The 12,137-nt window shown below is 48.1% G+C and overlaps 1 protein-coding gene across 3 annotated transcripts in view; it reads right to left on the minus strand.

The window, feature by feature from the left end:
* The window catches only part of ADAMTSL1 (ADAMTS like 1), a 453,675-nt gene that overhangs the window by 380,567 nt on the left and 60,971 nt on the right, over positions 1-12,137 (minus strand). For all 3 annotated transcript variants that reach the window (XM_063914179.1, XM_063914180.1, XM_063914181.1), the window contains exon 2: positions 69-196. In XM_063914179.1, the coding sequence (XP_063770249.1) occupies positions 69-196 (128 nt within the window). The remainder of the gene's footprint in view (positions 1-68; positions 197-12,137) is intronic.

The raw sequence follows: 12,137 nt of genomic DNA on the forward strand, positions 1-12,137 counted from the left end.
CAGTCACTGACAGGGTCGCACCTTGAGTTCCAGGTACGGTATGTGATAAAGAAGCTGTCATGACTTACTTGCTACCAAGACATCTCCTTAGAGAATATGAGGCTCCTCCACCACAGGTTCTTGAACATTCACTCCATGATCCCCAGGCATCCCATAACGTGTCTCGGTCCTCCTCCGATCGAGCGGTACGAGAGCTCTGTGGCAAAAAAAGAAGACAAAATGTAAAGGTACAGCAATCAGGAAGCCATTAAAGACAAGTTCTATAGACTTGAATCTATTCTAACTTCCAGAAGCATGCTTTGATTTAATTATAAGAAGAACCAAGGAGGAATACAAACAGAAATGTCACAGAAGTATACCACTGGGGTCTGAGAAAGCACAGGGGAATTCAAGTATAGGCTTTGGTAGAGCTACAAACTTTATAATTGCAACCACAGCTGGATGAATGATTAAAGAAAATGTACACACAATTAGCCATTAATTTTGCTTTGACAAATAAGCAGTCACTAATTGCAGCAAAAATCAGTTCCACATAATAATCAGAATAGAATCTATATTGGCGTTCTAAGAATGGCATGGATAAATGGAGGGGTAGAACAGCACTAAGGTGTTTATCCAAGGAGCTAATGAAATCGCCTCCTGTTTTGATAATCCTGGAGTAAAAGGGCACATACTGTATCACATGATGCAATTTCCAGATCTGACCTGTATTTCCCAGCGTACAAATCAGTACTACCAAACCTTCACTCATTAAAGCAGCAGTGTAAACCCATGGCATATGTGCCATAATCCATTTTACGTTTTGTAATATAAACCATAAATTAATTCCACTGAAGGAAAGCGGCAATCTGATAGTTTGCTGTACTTTGCATTTAACTATTATTGCAGAAGCAAAGTTAATACTTAGTTGAAAAAAAAATCTTTATCTGGTGAAAACCGGCAGATGGTTAAGTCTGTCTGCTAGGCGGCAATCATAGTTAGTAAACTTAGCAGGTAATAAATAAGTCTTATAGGTTGGAAGAGTGGGGCATGTTGCCAAGAAGGCATTAAAAGTGCCTATATTCAACAGCCAGATAGCTTACAAAGTGTAATGTTGTCTTGCCTGCTCTGAATTACAAAGCGCCATGAGTAAGACCGCTGTAAATCAGCTGCAGCTAACCGAGTCTTATATCTTCCCAGCAGAATAATGGGATTGCGAGACAGGTATTCTAATACTGTAGATCTATGTAACGGCTGACATATTCTTCTGTTTATGGGAGAAAAACACCAAAGGAATTTATTTAACAAAATTCAGTGTTTCCAAATTATCTTCTACAACTTAGGAACTAGACAAAAGTAACTAGTGTGAAATATCACACTCAGATAAACATGGGCCCTCATTCCGAGTTGATCGCTCGCAAGGCGAATGTAGCAGAGTTACACACGCTAAGCCGCCGCCTACTGGGAGTGAATCTTAGCTTCTTAAATGTGCGACCGATGTATGCGCAATATTGCGATTACAAACGAGTTAGCAGTTTTTGAGTAGCTTCAGACTTACTCTGCCTGTGCGATCAGTTCAGTGCTTTTCGGTCCTGGCTGACGTCATAAACACACCCAGCGTTCGCCCAGGCACACCCACCGTTTCCCCGGCCACTCCTGCGTTTTCTCCGGAAACGGTAGCGTTTCCAGCCACACGCCCCAAAAACGCCGTGCATCCGCCCAGTAACACCCATTTCCTGTCAATCACAATGCGAACGTCGGAGCGATGAAAAAGCCGTGAGTAAACTTACTTTCTTCATAGTAAAGTTACTTGGCGCAGTCGCAGTGCGAACATTGCGCATGCGCACTAAGAGAATTCTCACTGCGATGCGATGAAAATCTCCGAGCGAACAACTCGGAATGAGGGCCATAATCTCAGACATATCCATGTACCATTTCTATCACAATCAGGATGTTTGTAGCTGCGACAGCATGTGCAGTGTGCGCTTGTATTCGCAGTATTCAGAACGTGCACACTTCCCATGTTATAGGTTCAGACCAAAATTCATACACTGTATTATAAATCTTTTTATTCTGACAATAATACATATTCCTCACATAGGTATAACATTTTAAGTCAGAACACTTTTCTTATTAATGTTCTGTTCTCCAGCTACAGTCTACATTTACCATATGGAGAATTTTGCAAGCTGACGGATCTCAGTGGTTTTCACCTTGACATTGAAAACACCAATAATATTAAATGCAAATTATCTCTGGACCTGCATTTAATTTTATATACATTTTAAATGATGGGGTCAAAACTGTAGAGAATTGGAGTCTTTAAAAAAAAAAAAAAATATATATATATATATATATATATATATATATATATATTTATTTATTATAACTACCAGGCAGATAAGTGATACTCATGTGCCATGGTAAAAAATATTCGGAGCAAATAGGACAGGGCAACACTGAAAGCTTGATTAGAGCTTCCAGTTTTACCAGTAGAACAACAACTAAAAGCTTTTTCTTTAGCAATAACAATAGTCCCATTCATTTAAATAAAAAAAAGATTCAGCATACCAAAAAAATAAGAATTTACTTACCGATAATTCTATTTCTCATAGTCCGTAGTGGATGCTGGGGACTCCGTAAGGACCATGGGGAATAGCGGCTCCGCAGGAGACTGGGCACATCTAAAGAAAGCTTTAGGACTAACTGGTGTGCACTGGCTCCTCCCCCTATGACCCTCCTCCAAGCCTCAGTTAGGATACTGTGCCCGGACGAGCGTACACAATAAGGAAGGATTTTGAATCCCGGGTAAGACTCATACCAGCCACACCAATCACACCGTATAACTTGTGATCTGAACCCAGTTAACAGTATGATAACAGAGGAGCCTCTGAAAAGATGGCTCCCAACAATAATAACCCGATTTTTGTAACAATAACTATGTACAAGTATTGCAGACAATCCGCACTTGGGATGGGCGCCCAGCATCCACTACGGACTATGAGAAATAGAATTATCGGTAAGTAAATTCTTATTTTCTCTAACGTCCTAAGTGGATGCTGGGGACTCCGTAAGGACCATGGGGATTATACCAAAGCTCCCAAACGGGCGGGAGAGTGCGGATGACTCTGCAGCACCGAATGAGAGAACTCCAGGTCCTCCTCAGCCAGGGTATCAAATTTGTAGAATTTAGCAAACGTGTTTGCCCCTGACCAAGTAGCTGCTCGGCAAAGTTGTAAAGCCGAGACCCCTCGGGCAGCCGCCCAAGATGAGCCCACTTTCCTTGTGGAACGGGCTTTTACAGATTTTAGCTGTGGCAGGCCTGCCACAGAATGTGCAAGCTGAATTGTACTACAAATCCAACGAGCAATAGTCTGCTTAGAAGCAGGAGCACCCAGCTTGTTGGGTGCATACAGGATAAACAGCGAGTCAGATTTCCTGACTCCAGCCGTCCTGGAAATATTTTCAGGGCCCTGACAACATCCAGCAACTTGGATTCCTCCAAGTCCCTAGTAGCCGCAGGCACCACAATAGGTTGGTTCAGGTGAAAACGCTGGAACCACCTTAGGGAGAAACTGAGGACGAGTCCTCAATTCCGCCCTGTCCGAATGGAAAATCAGATAAGGGCTTTTACAGGATAAAGCCGCCAATTCTGACACGTGCCTGGCCCAGGCCAGGGCCAACAGCATGACCACTTTCCATGTGAGATATTTTAACTCCACAGATTTAAGTGGTTCAAACCAATGTGACTTTTGGAACCCAAACTACATTGAGATCCCAAATTGCCACTGGAGGCACAAAAGGAGGCTGTATATGCAGTACCCCTTTTACAAACGTCTAAACTTCAGGGACTGAAGCTAGTTCTTTTTTGGAAGAAAATTGACAGGGCCGAAATCTGAACCTTAATGGACCCCAATTTCAGGCCCATAGACACTCCTGTTTGCAGGAAATGTAGGAATCGACCCAGTTGAATTTCCTCCGTCGGGACTTACTGGCCTCGCACTACGCAACATATTTTCGCCAATTGCGGTGATAATGTTTTTGCGGTTACATCCTTCCTGGCTTTAGATCAGGATATGGATGACTTCATCCGGAATGCCTTTTTTCCTTCAGGATCCGGTGTTCAACCGGCATGCCTTCAAACGCAGCCGCGGTAAGTCTTGGAACAGACAGGGTCCTTGCTGGAGCAGGTCCCTTCTTAGAGGTAGAGGCCACGGATCCTCCGTGAGCATCTCTTGAAGTTCCGGTTACCAAGTCCTTCTTGGCCAATCCGGAGCCACGAATATAGTGCTTTCTCCTCTCCATCTTATCAATCTCAGTACCTTGGGTATGAGAGGCAGAGGAGGGAACACATACACTGACTGGTACACCCACGGTGTTACCAGAGCGTCTGCAACTATTGCCTGAGGGTCTCTTGACCTGGCGCAATACCTGTCGAGTTTTTTAATCATGTGGACGACTTCTGGGTGAAGTCCCCACTCTCCCGGGTGGAGGTCGTGCTGAGGAAGTCTGCTTCCCAGTTGTCCACTCCCGGAATGAATACTGTTGACAGTGCTATCACATGATTTTCCGTCCAGCGAAGAATCCCTGCAGCTTCTGCCATTGCCCTCCTGCTTCTTGTGCCACCCTGTCTGTTTACGTGAGTGACTGCCATGATGTTGTCCGACTGGATCAACACCGGCTGACCTTGAAGCAGAGGTCTTGCTAAGCTTAGAGCATTGTAAATGGCCCTTAGCTTCAGGATATTTATGTGAAGTGATGTATCCAGGCTTGACCCTAAGCCCTGGATATTCCTTCCCTGTGTGACTGCTCCCCAGCCTCGCAGGCTGGCATCCGTGGTCACCAGGACCCAGTCCTGAATGCCGAATCTGCGGCCCTCTAGAAGATGAGCACTCTGCAACCACCACAGGATGGATACCCTTGTCCTTGGTGACAGGGTTATCCGCTGATGCATCTGAAAATGCGACCCGGAACATTTGTCCAGTAGGTTCCACTGGAAAGTTCTTGCGTGGAATCTAACGAATGGGATTGCTTCATAGGAAGCCACCATTTTTACCCAGAACCCTTGTGCATTGATGCACTGAGACTTGGTTCGGTTTTAGGAGGTTCCTGACTAGCTCGGATAACTCCCTGGCTTTCTCTTCCGGGAGAAACACCTTTTTTCTGGACTGTGTCCAGGAACATCCCTAGGAAACAGAAGACAAGTCGTCAGAACCAGCTGCGATTTTGGAATATTGAGAATCCAATCGTGCTGCCGCAACACTACCTGAGATAGTGCTACACCGACTTCCAACTGTTCCCTGGATCTTACCCTTATCAGGGAATCGTCCAAGTAAGGGATAACTAAAATTCCCTTCCTTCGACGGGATATCATTTCGGCCATTACCTTGGTAAAGACCCGGGGTGCCGTGGACCATCCCTACGGCAGCGTCTGAACTGATAGTGACAGTTCTGTACCATAACCTGAGGTACCCTTGGTGAGAAGGGTAAATTTTGACATGAAGGTAAGCATCCTTGATGTCCCGAGACATCATGTAGTCCCCTTCTTCCAGGTTCGCAATCACTGCTCTGAGTGACTCAATCTTGAATTTGAACCTCTGTATGTAAGTGTTCAAAGATTTTAGATTTTAGATTTAGATTTAGAATCGGTCTCACCGAGCCGTCTGGCTTCGGTACCACAATAGTGTGGAATAATACCCCGTTCCCTGTTGTAGGAGGGGTACCTTGATTATCACCTGCTGGGAATACAGCTTGTGAATGGCTTCCAAAACTGCCTCCCTGTCAGAGGGAGACGTCGGTAAAGCCGACTTTTGGAAACGGCGAGGGGGAGACGTCTCGAATTCCAATATGTACCCTTGAGATATTACCTGAAGGATCCAGGGGTCTACTTGCGAGTGAGCCCACTGCGCACTGAAATTCATTGAGAACGGGCCCCCACCGTGCCTGAGCTTGTAAGGCCCTAGCGTCATACTGAGGGCTTGGCAGAGGCGGGAAAGGGTTTCTGTTCCTGGGAACTGGCTAATCTCTTCAGCCTTTTTCCTCTCCCTCTGTCACGAGCAGAAAAGAGGAACCTTTTGTCCGCTTGCCAACAAAGGACTGCGCCTGATAATACGGCGTCTTATTTTGAGAGGCGACCTGGGGTACAAACGTGGATTTCCCAGTTGTTGCCGTGGCCACCAGGTCTAAAAGACCGACCCCAAATGTCCCTTTTTAAAGGCAATACTTCCAAATGCCGTTTGGAATCCGCATCACCTGACCATTTTACTGGTAGAATTGGACAACGCACTTATACTTGATGCCAGTCGGCAAATATTCCGCTGTGCATCATGCATATATAGAAATGCATCTTTTAAATGCTCTATAGGCAATAATATACTATCCTTATCTAGGATATCAATATTTCCAGTCAGGGAATCCGACCATGCCAACCCAGCACTGCACCTCCAGGCTGAGGCGATTGCTGGTCGCAGTATAACACCAGTATGTGTGTGAATACATTTTTGGATACCCTCCTGCTTTCTATCAGCAGGATCCTTAAGGGCGGCCATCTCATGAGAGGGTAGAGCCCTTGTTCCTACAAGCGTGTGAGCGCCTTATCCCCCCTAGGGGGTGTTTCCCAACGCACCCTAACCTCTGGCGGGAAAGGGTATACACCAATACTTTTTAAGAAATTATCAATTGTTATCGGGGGGAAACCCACGCATCATCACACACCTCATTTTATTTCTCAGATTCAGGAAAACTACAGGTAGTTTTTCCCTCACCGAACATAATACCCCTTTTTGGTGGTACTCGTATTATCAGAAATGTATAAAACATTTTCCATTGTCTCAATCATGTAACGTGTGGCCCTACTGGAAATCACGGTTGTCTCTTCACCGTCGACACAGGAGTCAGTATCCGTGTCGGCGTCTGTATCTGCCATCTGAGGTAACGGGCGCTTTAGAGCCCCTGACGGCCTATGAGACGTCTGGACAGGCACAAGCTGAGTAGCCGGCTGTCTCATGTCAACCACTGTTTTTTTATACAGAGCTGACACTGTCACGTAATTTTCAACAGTACATCCACTCAGGTGTCGACCCCCTAGGTGGTGACATCACTGTTACAGACACTCTGCTCCGTCTCCACATCATTTTTCTCCTCATACATGTCGACACAAACGTACCGACACACAGCACACACACAGGGAATGCTCTGATAGAGGACAGGACCCCACTAGCCCTTTGGGGAGACAGAGGGAGAGTATGCCAGCACACACCAGAGCGCTATATATATATATATATATACAGGGATAACCTTATATAAGTGTTTTTCCCCTTATAGCTGCTGTATGTTTTAATACTGCGCCTAATTAGTGCCCCCCTCTCTTTTTTTAACCCTTTCTGTAGTGTAGTGACTGCAGGGAAGAGCCAGGGAGCTTCCCTCCAACTGAGCTGTGAGGGAAAATGGCGCCAGTGTGCGGCGGCCTTATCTCCCGTTTTTCTGTTTATTCTGGCAGGGGTTAAATGCATCCATATAGCCCAGGAGCTATATGTGATGTATTTTTTGCCATGTAAGGTATTTTTATCATGTTTTATTGCGTCTCAGGGCGCCCCCCCCAGCGCCCTGCACCCTCAGTGACCGGAGTATGAAGTGTGCTGAGAGCAATGGCGCACAGCTGCAGTGCTGTGCGCTACCTTATTGAAGACAGGAACGTCTTCTGCCGCCGATTTTTCCGGACCTCTTCGCTCTTCTGGCTCTGTAAGGGGGCCGGCGGCGTGGCTCCGGGACCCATCCAGGCTGGGCCTGTGATCGTCCCTCTGGAGCTTATGTCCAGTAGCCAAGAAGCCCAATCCACTCTGCACGCAGGTGAGTTCGCTTCTTCTCCCCTTAGTCCCTCGATGCAGTGAGCCTGTTGCCAGCAGGTCTCACTGAAAATAACAAACCTAAACTAAAACTTTCACTAAGAAGCTCAGGAGAGCCCCTAGTGTGCACCCTTCTCGTCGGGCACAGAAATCTAACTGAGGCTTGGAGGAGGGTCATAGGGGGAGGAGCCAGTGCACACCAGTTAGTCCTAAAGCTTTCTTTAGATGTGCCCAGTCTCCTGCGGAGCCGCTATTCCCCATGGTCCTTACGGAGTCCCCAGCATCCACTTAGGACGTTAGAGAAATATACATTATGTTTTCATCAGTATCTTTTCCAGATTTCTCTTTCTGGAAACGTCAACTTCATATGTGGTTAACCATATTTGCACACTTTACCTGGACGTTTAAATACACAAGAGTGGGGCACCATCCTGCATCATGCCCACTTCCTAGTGACATGGGCGGGATGGGGGGCAGAATGACTAGAATAGAGGGGGCAGAATGACTAGACAATTGACCATCAATAGTTAGCCATCAATGTGCGGAAACTATCGAAGATCAATGGCCATCCCTAATTTGGGTCATTGAATTGCAGTTTAGTGCCCAAATGACATTATCTAACCTCTCCATCACAGTGGCAACCTCCATCTCGACTCTGGGAAGTCTATCGGTGGCAGAAGAATAAAAGATGGCAAGTATGGTGTTAACAGAACAGTTATTGCAACAAACAGGCGGAGTGATTCTGCATTAGATCCTAACATATACTGTGAAAATGTCAAAACAAACAAAGGTGATCATGTGACCAAACTCGAAATCAAAATGCGCATCATTTCCAGTTTAGATGGTAATAAATTTGGAATGAGACAATTCCCAACTATGTTTCATAAAAATTTACTTTCATGAGGACTTGAAAGTACAATGAATGGGTAGAATATTTTACAAATGGATATCTACAAGGGTTGTGTCAATTTGTGCTGTGCTGTATTATTATTTAAATGTGGTGTGTTTAAAAAAAAAAGTTTTCATTACACATTGTAAGTAATAGTTTATCATGTGTTGTTAAGACAGTATTATTGCCTCATCTCATACGTTAAAAAACACATGGGGTGTCATTTGTCCAGATCCTCTAACAGTTAATTGATATATTCCAGATGAATTAAATTCTTATGCTGGCCATACATCAGGAAGATATAGTTCCAACCAGCCAACTAGTTGGCTGGTTGGAACGATAATCTGGCAGTGTGTGGGAGCAAACGATTATCAGCCGTTTGCTCCCACACGCTGAAAAACGGGCAGAAACGGTTGGTCCAACTAGTTGGGAAAATCAAACTTGTTTGATTTTCCCAACTAATCGTTCAGGTGTAGGGGGAACTTTCCCCCCAACTGAACGATAAGTAGGTGGACACTGGCCAGCAGTGTCCTCCTACTTCTGTCACTCTACAACCCAGGATTCCCGGCAGTGGCAGCACAGTGGAGCAGGAGCCAGGAGGAGGTTCAGGGGCAGCTGCGGCAGTTCATCACTGATGCCGAGCTGTCCCTGTCACAACAGACCCCAGGCAGTGGTATCGGAGCTGGAGGAGGACCGGGGGCAGCTACGGCAGCACATCACTGCTGCCGGGCTGCCGCTGTCACAGGACACCCAGCAGTGGCACCCCTCCCACGATCCCCCACGATCGCGGCACCCCCCGCACCCCACCCATGATCACTGCACCTCCGCACGCCACCCCCGATCACTGGCACCCCACCTGCAGTCGCGGCACCCCAGCACCCCACCCACCGCAGCTTACCCGCGATCGCGGCACCTCTGCTCCCCTCCTGCAGTCACTGCCCCCCAAGATCGCGGCACCCCTTCCCCATCACCACCACCAGGGCCAGCTCCAGCCAGCGGTGACAGCAGCGGAGGAGCCCGGCGGACAGCAGTGGGGGAGACCGGCAGCAGCCAGCGGTGATAGCAGCGGAGAAGCCCGGCGGACAGCAGCGGAGGAGCTCGGCGGCGGTGAGCAGCACTACTGGGGGCATATCTGTATCTGGCACTGGGAACATATCTGTATCTGGCACTGGGGGCATATCTGTATCTGGCACTGGGAACATATCTGTATCTGGCACTGGGGGCATATCTGTATCTGGCACTGGGAACATATCTGTATCTGGCACTGGGAACATATCTGTATCTGGCACTGGGGGCATATCTGGCACTGGGGGCATATCTGTATCTGGCACTGGGGACATATCTGTATCTGGCACTGGGGGCATAGCTGGCACTGGGGGCATATCTGTATCTGGCACTGGGGGCATATCTGTATCTGGCACTGGGGACATATCTGTATCTGGCACTGGGGGCATATCTGTATCTGGCACTGGGGACATATCTGTATCTGGCACTGGGGACATATCTGTATCTGGCATTGTGGGCATATCTGTATCTGGCACTGGGGGCATATCTGGCACTGGGGGCATATCTGTATCTGGCACTGAGGACATATCTGTATCTGGCACTGGGGGCATATCTGGCACTGGGGGCATATCTGTATCTGGCACTGGGGGCATATCTGTATCTGGCACTGGGGGCATATCTGGCACTGGGGGCATATCTGTATCTGGCACTGGGGACATATCTGTATCTGGCACTGGGGGCATATCTGTATCTGGCACTGGGGGCATATCTGTATCTGGCACTGGGGGCATATCTGTATCTGGCACTGGGGACATATCTGTATCTGGCACTGGGGACATATCTGTATCTGGCACTGGGGACATATCTGTATCTGGCATTGTGGGCATATCTGTATCTGGCACTGGGGGCATATCTGTATCTGGCACTGGGGACATATCTGTATCTGGCACTGGGGACATATCTGTATCTGGCACTGGGGACATATCTGTATCTGGCATTGTCGGCATATCTGTATCTGGCACTGGGGGCATATCTGTATCTGGCACTGGGGACATATCTGTATCTGGCACTGGGGACATATCTGTATCTGGCACTGGGGGCATATCTGTATGTGGCATTGGGGGCATATCTGGCACTGGGAACATATCTGTATCTGGCACTGGGGGCATATCTGTATCTGGCACTGGGGGGCATATCTGGCACTGGGTACATATCTGTACCTGGCACTGGGGTCATAGTTGGCACTGGTGGCATATCTGTATCTGGCACTAGTGGCATATCTGTATCTAGCACTGGGGGCATATCTGTATCATCACTGCTACCGGGCTGCCACTGTCACGGGACACCCAGCAGTGGCACCCCTCCCGTGATCCCTGCACCCCTCCCGTGATCCCTGCACCCCCTCGATCGCTGCACCCCACCCATTATTGCGGCACCCCCGCAGCTTACCCGCGATCGTGGCACCCCCGCATCTCACCTGCAATCGCGGCACCTCTGCACCCCACTTGCAGTCACTGCCCCCCGAGATCGTGGCTCACCTGCACCCCACTGGCAATTGCGGCACCCCTTCCCCCCACCACCACCACCAGGGCCAGCTCCAGCCAGCAGTGCCAGTAGCGGAGGAGTCCGGCGGCAGCCAGCGGTGACAGCAGCGGAGGAGCCCGGCGGCAGTGAGCAGCACTACTGGGGGCATATCTGTATCTGGCACTGGGGGCATATCTGTATCTGGCATTGGGGGCATATCTGTATCTGGCACTAGGGACATATCTGTATCTGGCACTATGGGGGCATTTGTGTATCTGGCACTATGGGGGCATTTGTGTATCTGGCACTACGGGGGCATATGTGTATCTGGCACTGTGGGGACTGATGTGAATGGGCAAATATTCTCTGTAAAGCGCTGCAGAATATGTGTGTGCTATATAAATAACTGGTAATAAATAAATAAATGTGTATCTGGCACTATACTGGGGGGTTAGGTGTTTCTGGCAATATACTGGCGACATGGGCCCTCATTCCGAGTTGTTCGCTCGCTAGCTGTTTTTAGCAGCAGTGCAAACACTAAGCCGACGCCCTCTGGGAGTGTATCTTAGCTTAGCAGAAGTGCGACCGAAAGGATCGCAGTTCTGCTGCAAAAATTTTTCAAGCAGTTTCTAAGTAGCTGCAGACCTACTCCTAGCTTGCGATCACTTCAGACTGTTTGGTTCCAGTTTTGACGTCACAAACACGCCCTGCGTTCGTCCAGCCACTCCCCTGTTTTCGCCGGCACGCCTGCGTTTGGATCCGACACGCCTGCGTTTTTCAGCACACTCCCTGAAAACGGTCAGTTACCTCCCAGAAACATCCACTTCCTGTCAATCACTCAGCGACCAGCAGTGCGACTGAAAAGCGCCGCTAGACCTTGTGTAAAACTACATTGT

This window comes from Pseudophryne corroboree, chromosome 1, assembly GCF_028390025.1.
Source record: "Pseudophryne corroboree isolate aPseCor3 chromosome 1, aPseCor3.hap2, whole genome shotgun sequence".
NCBI classification, from domain to species: Eukaryota; Metazoa; Chordata; class Amphibia; order Anura; family Myobatrachidae; genus Pseudophryne; species Pseudophryne corroboree.